Source organism: Ovis aries, chromosome 7, assembly GCF_016772045.2.
Source record: "Ovis aries strain OAR_USU_Benz2616 breed Rambouillet chromosome 7, ARS-UI_Ramb_v3.0, whole genome shotgun sequence".
In the NCBI taxonomy this organism is placed as follows: Eukaryota; Metazoa; Chordata; class Mammalia; order Artiodactyla; family Bovidae; genus Ovis; species Ovis aries.
The window spans coordinates 79,856,939-79,871,553 of record NC_056060.1 but is presented as its reverse complement, the minus strand read 5'-3'; the positions used below and the strand labels follow the sequence as shown (position 1 = coordinate 79,871,553).

The 14,615-nt window shown below is 46.8% G+C and overlaps 1 protein-coding gene across 6 annotated transcripts in view; it reads left to right on the top strand.

Annotated features, from left to right (window-relative positions):
• Positions 1-9,877, top strand: part of SLC8A3 (solute carrier family 8 member A3) — a 166,781-nt gene extending 156,904 nt beyond the window's left edge. For all 6 annotated transcript variants that reach the window (XM_060418226.1, XM_060418225.1, XM_042252699.2 and 3 more), the window contains 2 exons: positions 434-709; positions 2,986-9,877. In XM_060418226.1, the coding sequence (XP_060274209.1) occupies positions 434-709; positions 2,986-3,362 (653 nt within the window). In that variant the 3' untranslated portion in view covers positions 3,363-9,877. The remainder of the gene's footprint in view (positions 1-433; positions 710-2,985) is intronic.
• Positions 9,878-14,615: the final 4,738 nt, after the last annotated feature.

Genomic DNA, 14,615 nt, shown 5'->3' with positions numbered 1-14,615 from the left:
GTGGATGGATAATGACCAGAACCACGTGGTTATTGCAGTAGTCATGTCAGGAAAATTAGGAGCCCTGTGGGTGTTCAGTGAAGAGTGGGCTCACAGCTCCTGCTTTTCTTCACCTAAGCAACACCATGCCTTCTCCATCTTCCCCCCTCTCTCCCCCACTGCCCTGTCCTTTTCACATTCCCACATTCCATCTCTTTCTCTTCTTTCTTACTCCTCTGTTCCCTCTCCCACTCTCTCACTCTCCCTGCATTCAAATTGACTAGTGGGGCATCCCCACGCGTTTTCTCTTTCCCTCCTGTTTTCAGGTGCCTGCACCAGCTGCCCAGGAGACAGCTGGCGTCTCTGTGCAGCCAGTGATGCTCCTGAGGTGGGTTGGACTTGACTTTCTCATGAATGAGGATCTGACCCCGCTGCCCGCTTTTCTTGCCTTCAGCAGGGGACGAGGATGAGGATGAGTCAGGCGAGGAGAGGCTGCCTTCCTGCTTTGACTACGTCATGCACTTCCTCACGGTCTTCTGGAAGGTGCTGTTTGCCTGCGTGCCCCCCACAGAGTACTGCCACGGCTGGGCCTGCTTCGTTGTCTCCATTCTCATCATCGGCATGCTCACCGCCATCATCGGGGACCTGGCCTCCCACTTCGGCTGCACCATTGGCCTCAAGGACTCGGTCACGGCTGTTATTTTTGTGGCATTCGGCACCTCCGTGCCAGGTGAGAGTGAGGGGGGCTTCGATTAGCAGAGGGAATATTACCTGGTTCAAGTGAGCCCTCCGATTTGCCCCATTATCTTCCCTGCCATCTCAGATCTGAGCTTAAGGTGCATGAAGGTGAACCCAAGGGACTTCTGCTTCCATTAAGAATGATCATTAACATTTCTTGAGCACTTCTGATGTATCAGGTAGTATGTATGCTAAGCAGCTTACCTGTTTTAGCCCTGTAACCCTCACCCAAACCTTATTCAATAATAAGAGTGATTATCCCCACTTGACAGATGAGGAAACTGAGGCCCAGAGAGGTTAAATCACTTGCTGAAGTCAGTGACCCACTTTCTTAACCTCCGCTTCAGACGAATAGGCCATTTCCCTCTGGCTGCAGATTAGCCTGCTTGGAGATGTGCAAAAGAAAGGTCCACAAGCCTCCTCTGCTTAGGACACCTGTAAATACCAAGTGTCTCCCAGCAGGACGGGTGAAGGAAGCTTCACAGGCTCTTGTCCTTCATATGATGAATCACATTTTTTTTTTCTCATAAACACCTAGAGATGAAAAGGAACAGATATGCCTTTATTCCTTCATTAGACAAATGTTTGCTGAGCCTGATACAGTTTTGTGCTGGTTGCCAGGACAGTAATGGGAAACAAGACAGACACACTTCCCTCTCTACATGAAGTTCATAATCTAGTGAAGGAGACCACATTCAACTATGATCATTCAAATCATCTCAATAAGTTTGATGATGAAAAAGTACAGGCGCTGAGCAAGCATGGAACAGGGGGACCTCGGCTGGGCTGGGAAGGCAAGCAGGGGTAAGCAGGTAGAGAGCGGCTACATTAGCCCAGGTTCCTTACTTAGTTCAGATGGGGTCTCCAGTGTGTCTGAACCCCAAATTCCTACCCAGGAGCTGGCCTCCCAGTTGTGGTGGGAAGACAGAGACAGCCCCTTCCTATGGAAAGGCTGAGCCAAATCTCATCAGATAGGACTCTGCTGGCTGGAAACCCTTCTCATGCCAAGAAAGCATATCCTTCTGGACAGTAACTGAGTCTGCATCACACTCTGGAGAAGCCACTTCCCCAGACCCCAGCACAGACCAGTGGAATTATTTGTACCTTAATGATGCAAAAGGTTTGGCTATCATGGGAATGCATGGAGTGGTAGGAAATTAAATGGATAATTGAGGGAAGGCTTTGTGAGAGAGATACCCTATGATTTACCTCTGTTCTCTGGGGCCTCAAGGAACTATCAGAGGGGAAGGAACAGATATGGGCAAAAGGAACAGATGTGGGAAGAAGTTGCAGAGGATCAGAAGTTTAAAAAAAGAAGAAACAAGGTCATAGGCAAGAAAAGGCAAGAGGTCTTCTTGGGGACAATATTGGCAACGAGGAGGCAGGCTGGGCCAGGGAGAGCTTGGGGCTTGTCCAAGACCTTGCGGTGGGTGCAGAGAACAGCTGGCAGCATTAGGGGCTTGAAGGTGATGCTGTGGTCCACTCAGCTTAATTTGTGGCTTTGGCTGAAGCTGTTTGGATGTCGGGTAAAGCTATGGAAAGGGCTCTCAGAGGAAGGTTTTCGGGTCAAATCTCTTGCTAACCTACCTTGAGTAGATCCCTTGATGCTTACTTTTCCTAACTTGTCAAATAAAAGGGTGGCCAGCCAGCTTCCAGTGCCTACAAATCCATACCAACATCTAAAGTCCAATAGCCTTTGAGGCCCTGTGCTTTGTATGCTAACTGCGAATCCTGAGCCCTGTCATTCTTGAGCCCATGGATATCCCCATCATTAGTCCCTACATCTCCCCATGTGTCCTCTGTCCCCATAAATCCAGCCCTTAGCACAATGCTAAGCCCACGGACTCAATCACAGTCTGTTTGGAAAGTAAATGTCCCACGTGACAGGGGCAATCAGGCATTTATTCTAAACAGCTTCTCTGGATGTCAGAGTTCCCTGGGAGATATTACGGGAAAGCAACACCTGCCCCTTACAGAAGTAGTAGTCAGAAGGGAACAATAAAAGCCACTCAGTAAATATCAGGACCAGAAGGACCCTTGAAAACCTTTCAGGCTCAGGCAGATTCGGAACAGAAAGCCCAGAGAAGTAAGGTGACCAGCCCAAGGCCACACAGCTTATTAACAGTGGACCAGGGAGTAGCCCCCAGGCCCCTGCCTCTCACTCCCAAGGCTCAGCCTGCTGGCCCCGGCTGCCTTTTGGCCTCTCCATGGAAGGCCCTCTGCATCTCAGCCTCCCTACCGGCTCTCACTGTCTCTGCCTCTTTCCAGATACGTTTGCCAGCAAAGCGGCTGCCATCCAGGACGTGTACGCAGACGCCTCCATCGGCAACGTCACGGGCAGCAACGCCGTCAATGTCTTCCTGGGCATTGGCCTGGCCTGGTCCGTGGCCGCCATCTACTGGGCCCTGCAGGGACAGGAGTTCCACGTGTCGGCCGGCACGCTGGCCTTCTCCGTCACCCTCTTCACCATCTTCGCGTTCGTGTGCATCAGCGTGCTCTTGTACCGCCGGCGGCCCCACCTGGGCGGGGAGCTGGGCGGCCCTCGTGGCTGCAAGCTGGCCACGACTTGGCTCTTTGTGAGCCTGTGGCTTCTCTACATACTCTTTGCCACGCTGGAGGCCTACTGCTACATCAAGGGGTTCTGAATCACAGAACAAGGCCTCCGGCTGGGCAGGCCTGCAGCTTCTCCCCAGAGAAGGGTGCGTCCCCACCCGTGACCTCTGGGGGACGAGCCACACCCCGGAGAGGTAGCCTCAGGACCCGAGCCGCTGGAGCATCACTGGACTGGGCCCCGGCAGTGAACTGAAAGGGCAGAGTCCATCCGTCCAGTGGAACACAGGAAACACCCACTTGGCAAAATATTTAATTCAATCCACACCAATGACAGCAACAGATCCACCTCCAACCCATCTCCCCGCCGTGTCCCTGACCCATAGCAAAGTCAGACCTTCTCTCCACCTTCTCGTCCACATTTCTTCTGACTATTCCTTTGCTTTCTAACTTTCCTTGTGCGGGGACAGGGTTTCTCCTGTCTGTCCAATTTGACACATCCCATCCTCTCACTCCGCCCGCGAGGCATGGAAATGAGCCCTGTCCCCATGGCTGGCTCGGGGGTCTCTTCATTGTCGTCAGTATCTTGGTTGCTTTTGTTTTCCCACCAGGTTTTGCTCATCATTTGTTTGTCCACCTTGTCTTTTCTGAGGTTAGTGATGACGGTGCTGCGAAGGAGCTCAAGGTCTGAGCCGACGGGCAGAGGCCTGAACTTTCAGACACACCCTTTCCCCTACTCTCCCCTGGGTAACAGCTGTCTCCTGTTCCAGCGAGTTCCTGTTCCCTTTCTCCTTTTATCCTCTGCATTCTTGAATGGACTGTGGTGTCTGGGTGGTGGTAAGTTCGCACACCCGCGAGGGCAGTAAGAATGGGGACTGTGGCTGGAGCAGGAACAGCTTTATCTCAAGCTTCTGTCAAGATCCAGTTTACAACAAGAAGTCCTTTCAGATTCTGTCTGTCTCGTTGTATCAGTGTCTGGATGTTTATCCCTCTGCAGCAAGACCCACCAAGTTGTAGATAGGGAACGAAAATAGAAATAGAATATGATGACAGAGGGCAGCTAGGAAGGCAGAAGGGCTATATGCCTTCTAGAACATCTCTGGCTTTGTATCTGAGGCAGGAGAGAAGCGATGTCCACCTAGTAGGATCTGTCGGGAAAAGATTATATTGAAAATATCTGATTCTGAGAGATGTCAGCTTCACCACTCCCTCACTTCCTAATGCACCAGACTAAGAGCTTTGACTGTATTTCTTGATTTCCTGCAAAAAGCTTAGAACTTTCTAAGAAAATGAGGGACTTCACGTCTCCTGGACTCGGGTCATGGTTGAAAGCATTTTCACAGGACAGGGATTGAAATTCCTCATCTCTCCCACATTCCTGCTTGGTTTTAAACCTCTTGAAGCTCTTTTTCCAGCCTGTGGGCTATTTCTTGCCCCAGTAGGAGGAATCTTAGCTGCCATAATTCCATGGAGCCTGGGTTTATAGAGAGATTGCCATGCCCTACAGACCTTTTCCCAACAAATTTTGAAAGGACCTGGCTTTAAAACACACACACACACACACATATAATCACTGAAAGACTGCCCACAGATCTTTAGGCTTTCTGCATTGACATAAATACATTTTTTAAGGGAAAAGAAGAAATGAAAAACACCTGTTTAATTTTAAACACATTTTTTAAGAAAACAAATAACTGAAAAAGAAACCGTGTTCATGTCATAAGCTATGTTGACAGTTGCCAGTGGAAATGTTGGGTTGGTTTAAAAAAAAAATAAAAGCTATACTTATATCTCTCTGAAGACAGCTTGCTTCTCCCCATGTTGCTTCAGGAAAAGGTCCAGGGGGCCACCTTGGGTTCCTTCTGGGGCTGCAGTGACTGAGGTGAAAGTGTCATCTCCTATTTGTATCTCCCATTTGTACCTGTCATCTCTTCAGATGCCAGTGTGCCAAACCTAGGTTTTTTAAAGCAAAAAAAAAAAAAAAAAGCTTCAGGGAAATGTCACCTGTCAAAATGTGGATTTTAAGAGGCTGGAGGACATGAGAGGTAGAGCCGTGATAATGATTAAAGGGGAAAGAGCTCTTGGTATTAGAAAGGGCTGCTGGGTCAGGGACTCCAGCTAGACAAACAGCATCCTGTGTTCATTACCAATGGGCACATCCATTCATTCATGTACTCATGATTCTTTCAACAAGTGATTCTGAATACCATGTGTGCCTTGAGGTATGTTCTGGTGCTACAGTGAAGAGGAAGATAGAGTTTCTGACCTCAAGAAACTCACGGTCCAGAGTGGGAGGCAGAGCTGCTTTAACCAAGGCTCTTTGGGTTACAAGAAGCAGAAACCCATTAAAGTCATTCAGGAAATGAAGAGGGGCTCTACTTCGAAGCCTTAGTGGGGGCCTCTTAGGGAACCCAAGGCAGAAACACAGCACAGGGACCTGAAAGCCCTCAGGAACTGAGGCCACATTCCGTGTCCCCCAACTCACAGCATGTCCCCCATCCTTGCTCCTTCTCCCTTGCAGGCCTATCCTCCACCTCCCTCTCCCGACGTGCTCTTGCTTTGCTCGTCTTGTTTGTGGTCTGGCATGGCCTTGACATACTGCCGTGACCTCACAACTCTGTTCCCTACAGCAACCTGGAACATCTCTTTTAAACTCTGAATGCACATTCTCAATGGAGGAAATGGGGCCAATTTTTCCTCAAAAGGGACCATCCCCCAAAGGCAGAGTCCTTGTAGAAGGCTCTGTCGAGATGGCAGGAGTGCCTGCGGCCTGGTTACTTTGTGTCAGGCGTCCAGTCCTGGTCTACAGCTCAGGGGAGGAGACGGGGGTGGCCACCACCTTGCATGTACTGTCACCCTTTCCAAAAGTTACGGGATGGGAAGAAGGCTTTGCTGCATGTGAGACATCAAGGTGGGAATGAGAAGTGCAATTCTGCGCCGTGAGTGGCCAAAAGGTGGGATAGACGGGGCACCACAGCACACGGTGGAAAGAAACTCTGTTTCAGCCTGCAGGAATTGCAGAAGACTTCCCGGAAATGGAATAGGTGGGTGACATCTTGGAAGAAGAAGAAATAGAGACTTATCTTGGTGAGGGGGGTTTGCGATGAAGAACATTCGAGAAGAAACAGCATACTTGAAGGCACGGGGTGAACCAGGGCCTGGCAGAATCATGGATTAGCAATGGTTGTCGTGGCTAGACGATAGCGTTTAAAAGGACGCACAAGAACACACAAAGAAAGCAGTCCAGGAAAAGGGTTTGGCTACAGGGCTCGGTCATTTTTTTTTTTTTTTTTTTTGCCTGCCACAAAATTGACAGTGAAAAATGCTCGTTAGCCAATGAAACGGTAGATGCAGAATCATAAAATCCATTTGTCTCCATCTCTCCCCTTTCATGAGTCATTCCTGGGTTATCCAGATGTTAGACTTTGCCAAGAGAGAAGCTGGGTTGAACCACGGAGACCTGGTTGAACCAGGTCTCAGGACTTGGTACTAGTTAAGATGCCACCACTGAGTAGCTCTGTGCACTTGGGCCAAGCCACCTTACTCCGTTTCCTGAACTACAAAAAAGGTTTTAATATATGGCCTCTGAAGCTCATTACTTCCAGCTTTAACACTGGGATTCTAGAATATACATACATATACATCTATGATGTATCTCTGTGTGTGTGTGTAATTAAACTGTCCACCGACCTCATCTGATGGAGCATAGCAGATGTCCTTTTGCAAGCCCTTGGCTCCAACGGCCTGTGTGCTAGTGTGGAAAAGACACAGCCAGCCGTTATGCACGTGGCCTCCTCAGCACTTTTTCCTGGCGGAGCTATAGCATTCCCATCCCCTTGATTCATTTATTACTTAGAGCAATCTTAGCTGCTGTAATAAAGAAACCCCAGGATATCGGGGCTTAACAAAACATTTTAGCATTTCTCACTCACATAATAATCCAGCAAGATTGGTCTCAGTCAGTAGGTGGCTTTCTTCCAGGCAAGGATTCGGGAACTCATTTTTCTCCTATTTTTCGATGCCACCAATCTCAGAGGCTTTGGATCCTCTTCCTCGGGTCATAGGTAGGAAATAAATTAGAGAAGGCACATTTCTCATGCCTTGGCTCTGAAGTGCTACTCATCACTTTTGCTCATATTCCTTTAGTAAAGGTTACTCACTTCAACCCAGTCAAATGCAAAGGAGATAGGAAGTATAATTCTGGCTGGGCTGCCACTTCCCAATGACCATTCTATCCTACAAGACATGACTTTTTAAATGAATGGTTACCTCTGCCACAACCCCTTGGTAATTAAAGATAGGTATTTTTAGTAGCTATGGCCAAAAGCAATCTGACCTATGTCCATGTTGGAGCTTTGTGGTTTACAAACCTTTCATGTTTTGAGTTGGTTAAGAACCACAGAAGTAGATATTATTTTCATTCTATCAGTGAGGTTCCTAGAGGTTGTACAATTGCCCAGGAGCACACAGATAGTAAGAAGCAGGTCATAAACACAAGTCTTCTAATTTTAAATCAGAATGCCAGCCTTCCATGATACACACCAGAACAAAGGATGAGCCCCTCAGAAGGCCATTCTTCCAGCGAGGGACCCTGGGAGGCAGCCAGAGTCCAGGAGGAATAGCTGAGGAGCCAGCCCTCTTGACCTAATTCAGTCCCCTTCTTCTGCTTTTGTCCCCATCCTTAACTGAGCAAGGACCTATTCTAGGGGCAGCTGAGTGGACCCAGTAAAAGTCAAACTGGTGAAAATTTCCAAAAAGGGAAATTTCACGGTGATAAAGTGATTTGGGTCAATAAGTCTAATTATTCACAATTCATAATGGTATATTCCCTAGTCCCAAGGAGAGGGTGATTCCAAAGACATCTTAGGAAAGTGTTCCTAGAAAACTGCTCCTAGAAGGAATGTCATATGATATTTACAACATGTTCAGAAAAGAACAGGGGAATCAAACTGTCTTTATAAGAAATGGGATTAACCTCTACTCATAAATGTGGAGGGAATTCATCATTCTTAAGAATCTGGAAAGGAGGTGACCCAAGGTAAACTACTTTGATGCCTCAAAATCCTCAGATTCTGATTTCTAATCTAATTCATCCAATTTCTAACTTTTCTGCTGTATCTCAGGTTGGCCCCAACTTCTCCATCAGGTGAAACACAGTAGGAGCTGGTTGTCACTCTGTGGCCGCCCCAATGACCTTTATTACAAGGTCAGATTGCATGAGTGACCTTGCTTCCGCGTTGTGAGGTAATTCACTCTTCTGCTATGATCACGGCCTCTGGCTGACTCCTTGTTCAATCTGTTTCTCTTTCCATGACTGTGCAGGGTAAGAGTTAAACCTGGTGGGCAGCAGTGTGATGCATTTGATCCATGTATTTTTTTTCTCTTTGATGGTTACCAGGAAGTGGGGGAGTGGGCTACCAAGATTGATGTTTTTGTTTTTAATTTATTTTTAATTGAAAGATAATTAGAATATTGTGTTGGCTTCTGCCATACATCATGATCAATGTATTTTTTAAGTAGAATAGTTTTCAGTGTCTTTAAACAAGCATTTTGTGTAAAAATATGAATTTTAACTTCTCTGGCCACACTGGGTGAGCATTCCTTCATGGCAATACTCCAGCAGAGCTGATCGGTGGCCACCCCGTGTTGCCAGGGTTTCAGTTCTCAGTTCCCCAGGGTCCCTATCCAGGCTTCCAATCTCATTCACAGGATTTCCTGGTTCCCGGAGCCACTTGTGCATGTGACACCTACTATGGGGTCAAGGTTTGGGTTTTGCCATTTGACCTTCTACATGTTGGTGCTAACCTCCAGTATTCTCTGGGGTTTGAACCCCAGTTGTATCATTTTTACCTTTTGTGGGGATTTTTAAACAAGTGACTTTAACCTCCCTGAACTTTATTTTCTCCAACCCAGACATACAGTTGTTGCAAGGTTAAATGAGCCATTTTTCAAGGCAATTACCATGGTGCCCTGTACTTAGCACGTACCCTAGAAATATTCCTTTCACCTCTCAATAATGCTTTGTGGTAAAATCCCTTACAACTGGTGCCATTGGGGTCTGACATGTTTCAGGAGCCTGGCAGTGTTCCAGGGGATAGATGGATGACCTCAGGCCACCTCATACAACATACCATCCCTCTCTATGTTGGTCCAGGCAGGCTCCCTGGAGGTGGAGAAAAGCCCTTCATAGTCTTGCTTCTGTAGCAGGAGCAGGTCCCTGGCTTCTTGGGCTGCATGGGGCACAGAGGTTAAGATTTAAAGGGACAGCCAAGGGCAAGCCCCTTGGACTTTGGAGAAGTGGGCCAGATATGTTTGGCATCAAAGAAACAGTGACACAGAAGAGGACAGCAGCCCATATAGAGTCTTCCTTGCTAATACTAAAGTGGGTCATGGTGTACAGAAATGCCTGCGGACTCACCGAAGGAGGTGAAGCTTCAGGAGAAGCCGTGTAGTCTGGCCAAGGTCATCCAGCAAGTAAGTAAGCTGGACTTAACTATTTAGGTCCACCAGATTTAAAAGTCACTGCTTATTATCTTCATTTACACCTGTTAGGTGTGTAAGACATGCTTTGTTTACTTTCATAGTGCTGATTAAAAGAAATGAGCATAAATGGGATGACTTGTTTTGGTTTTTCCTGGACTTTCCTGGTTTCAGCACTGAAGTTCCCATGTTTCAGGAAACACTTCAGTCCTGGGAAATGGGCATGGTTGGTCACCCTAAAATATCCTGAATACAGAGTAAGACTTAGTGCAGTATTGCTGCTGCTGCTGCTAAGTCGCTTCAGTCGTATCCAACTCCGTGCAACCCCATAGACGGCAGCCCACCAGGCTCCCCCATCCCTGGGATTCTCCAGGCAAGAACACTGGAGTGGGTTGCCATTTCCTTCTCCAATGCATGAAAGTGAAAAGTGAAAAGTGAAAGTGAGGTCGCTCAGTTGTGTCTGACTCTTTGCGACCCCATGGACTATAGCCTACCAAGCTTTTCCATCCATGGGATTTTCCAGGCAAGAGTACTAGAGTGGGGTGCCATCGCCTTCTCCGGCAGTATTGCTACTACTGGTAAATGGTAGTCTCTGCACGTGCATCTTCTACCACGTCATGCTGTCATCTTTCCCCAACCGCTCCAAATCCCATTACTCTCAGCCAGTATTTCAGTTGGATGAGGTCCTTTACCTGGTGTGATAACTCAAACCTTCATCCCAGAATATTTGAAATCCTGGTGTTTTGCTCTAATGTTTCATTGATTGGTATTCTCAGGAAAGGGAGTATGAAAAGGCACCCACAATGAATCCCAAGTTTCCAAAATAGTCCTTCTTACTCTCATTAGGTAGCAACCCAGGTCCCCCAAAATAACTGGGATAATCACCCTACCCAGTTCACTGATCTTTGCCTTCTTGATGTAAATAATCTGAAACTGTGTTCCCTGGTAGAGGCATTTCTCCCTTAGGCTTTAGGACCACCAGACCTACTGAGGCCAAGGTTATAGGGGCAGAAAGTAAAATTCTTCATGGAGATTACTAGGCATAATGATGAGAGGGAACACCCCACCTCCACTCTTCAGTCCTCAGACCTGTGCATCCTGTCTGGAAGAAGGCAACACTATACTGGCTCCCAATTTAAAGCATGCTGTTGCTGTTGTTACTTAGTGAGTTGTGTCCAACTCTTTGTGACCCTATGGAGGACTGTAGCCCACCAGGCTCCTCTGTCCATGGGATTTTCCAGGCAAGAATGGAGTGGGTTGCCATTTCCATCCCCAGGGAATCTTCCCAACCCAGGGATCGAACCCATTTCTCCTGCCTCTCCTGCACTGGCTGGCAAATTCTTTACCGTTGAGCCACCAGAGAAGCAATTTAAAGCATACACTGCATTCAGTAGGATAGCATCACAACCTCACAAGGTATTACCTCCTAGTTGGTGCTGTAAGTGAGCCTGCAACAGGTCATTCCACTATTATGTCAAGTCAACCATATGTGAGCGATAGGAAATGTGCTAAGTTAGTGCCTCTGATTAAAGACTGTGTTATAAAAGATATATGGCAATGGATAAGGCAATCTGAGTCCATAAATGATGTTAGCAGAGAGACTATGGGCAAATCCACACCCAGAAATTGTGTTCAGCTCCTTGCAAAGACTAACTGCTACCTCTTCCATGATGAGAATGATTCAGTGTAATCACCCAGGTAACTAGCTGATCTTCCTAGAACATATCAAGGGCATATCATATCAAAGGCTTATCGATTACCTCTGCAATTAGCAGGTTGTCCACTTACTGGTGGCAAGAGCCAAACGAGCCTCAGTGAGGGGATCCAATTACTAAGCTCAAGCATAACTTCCATCCCTGTTGCCAGGACAATTTTATGGATGAACCATTGAACAAGCCACCAGAACAGCTGGAGAAAGGGGCCAACTAAGATCTATAGCATGAGTCATCCTGTCCATCTGATGATTGAGAACTTCTACTACCGTGACCATTCCTAGGTAGGCACTAATATCTTCACACTTTGGGCAGCATTCCAGAGGTCCACATATACACATCTTCAAACTTCCGTGTCACCAATTACCTTCCTTTCAAAGCTTCAGGGAGCCAGTCACCCCTTTTTCACTGTGTATGAATCAGTGTGGGCTTCCCTGGTGGCTCAGATGGTAAAGAATTCACCTGCAGTGCAGGAGACCTGAGTTCAGTCCCTGAGTTGGGATGATCCCCTGGAGGAGGGCATGGCAACCCACTCCAGGATTCTGGCCTGGAGAATCCCCATGAGAGGAGCCTAATGGGCTATGGTCCACGAGGTCACAAAGAGTCAGACATGACTGAGCATCTAAGCAGAGCACAGCACATGAATCAGTGTAGATTCATTATTCAGGCTAAAATGGGCAATCAGATGATCTGCCTGAAGTCTGGCCCTGAGAGAATTTCCACTGCTATGGTCTCTGAGGGCCATCTCAGTGGGGCTATAGCAGGGTGCTCTCCACTTCTGGCTGGTTCTGGTACACTGTAGATCTACCCGAGAATTAAGTTCATGCTTTCCCCTTATTTATTAACTGGCCACAGGAAATTATCTGTGAAGCCACAGTATGGCTGAAAAAGAGGCAGCAAAGCTGTAGGTACAGTGGCTATAAGCATCTAAGTGTTCAGTTGGGTACAACTCTTTGCCACCCCGTGGACTGTAGCCCACCAGGCTCCTCTGTTCATGGGATTCTCCAGGCAAGAATACTGGAGTGGGTTGCCATTTCCTTCTCCTGGGGATCTTTCTGACCCAGGGACTGAACCCGGGTCTCCTGCATTGCAGGCAGATTCTTTACCCTCTGAGCCACCAGGGGAAGCCCACAAGCATTTAAGCCACCTGTTTTTACAGCTTACTCGTGCCTGCTTGACTTGACTGGCTTGGGTTCCATAATTATCTCTTCAATGTTCATAATTAAATAGCTGTTTTGTAAGTCTAATTTTTATAGTTTTTTGGATAAGGTGCCCAGTTCTACACAGTTAAATTCTCATGTTACTTGGTTTCACTCCTTCCCTACCTGTGTCCTTAAGATACATAATATGCACGCTCAGTCATTTCCAACTCTTTGCAATCCTATGGACTGTAGCCTGCCCGGCTCCTCTGTCCATGGGATTTTCTAGGCAAGAATACTGGAGTGGATTGGTGTTGTGTATTTAATTGATGCTGTAACTTGGACTTGGTCCATATTCCTATCCTCCTAGTGCCTACAGGTGAGGAAGTATTCCTTTAAATTTTTCTGGGAGGATTTCCAGTTGCTTATGGGAATATTCATAATTTTCATTTGTCTTTTTCCTTATGTATGATCTTTAAGGCCATAAAAAGAGTTGGGTGGCTCCACCATTTTCATTACTGTTCTAAGTGCTACAACACGTTCTCCAAACACCTTGCTTTACCTTCTGATAAATTGGGTGATTACAATCCTACCATCTACCATGAACTGCCTTGTCCCATTTGTCTTCATCCAGGAAGTTATCTTTGGACTCCTCAAACGCATGACCAACCCAAGCCCAGAATTCCATTTTATGAGTCTGTTTCCTGGTACCGCTTCCAGCATCTGTCCTGTGTCAGTCAGAATCCCAACAGAAATAAATGGCATTTTCAAATTGGGATAATCCAAAAGTGTGGACAGTATTGAAAATCCAGGGCTGGCAGCAGTCCCACTTCTTGGCTCAAATAGCAGGGGAGGAGAGATTTTTGGAACTGAGAAGGAGAGAATCATGTACATACATCTGTTGCTGTTCAGTCACTAAGTTTTGTCTGAATCTTTGCGACCCCATGAACTGCAGCACATCAGGCTTCCCTTCCTTCACTATCTCCCGGAGATGGCTCAAACTCATGTCCACTGAGTCAGTGATGCCATCCAACCATCTCATCCTCTGTTGCCCCATTCTCCTCTTGCCCTGTCTTTCCCAGCATCAGGGTCTTTTCTAATCAGGAAAAGCTCATCACATCAGGTGGCCAAAGTATTAGAGCTTCAACTTCAGCACCAATCCTTCCAATGAATATTCAGGGTTGATTTTCTTTAGGATTGACTGGTTTGATCACCTTGCTGTCCAATGGACTCTCAAGAGTCTTCTCCAGCACCGCAGTTCAAAAGCATCAATTCTCGGTCCTCAGCCTTTTTTACAGTCCAGCTCTCATATCCATATGTGACTACTGGAAAGACCATACCTTTGACTATACGGACCCTTGTTGGCAAAGTGACGTCTCTGCTTTTTTAATACACTGTCTAGCTTTGTCTTAGCTATTCTTCAAAGGAACAAACGTCTTTTAATTTTGTGGCTGTAGTCACCACCTGCAGTGATTTTGGAGCCCAAGAAAGTGAAATCTGACACTGTTTCAACATTTCCCCCCATCTATTTGCCATGAAGTGATAGGACTGGATGCCATGATTGTTTTTTGAATGTTGAGTTTTAAGCCATCTTTTCCACTCTCCTCTTTCATCTTCATCAAGAGGCTCTTTAGATTCTCTTCACTTTCTGCCAAGAAAGTGGTATCATCTGCATATCTAAGGTTGTTGCTCTTTCTCCCAGCAATCTTGATTCTAGCTTGTGCTTCATCCAGCCCGGCATTTCACATGATGTATTCTGCATATGAGGTAAATAAGCAGGGTGACAATATACAGCCTTGACGTACTCCTTTCACAATTTTGAACCAGTCTGTTGTTCCATGTCTTGTCCTAACTGTTCCTTCTTGACCTGCCTACAGGTTTCTCAGGAAGTAGGTAATGTGGTCTGGTATTCCCATCTCATTAAGAATGTTCCACAGTTTGTTGTGATCCACACAAAGGCTTTAGCACAATCAGTGAAGCAGAAATAGATGATTATGATCCAGCATGTGTTGGCAAT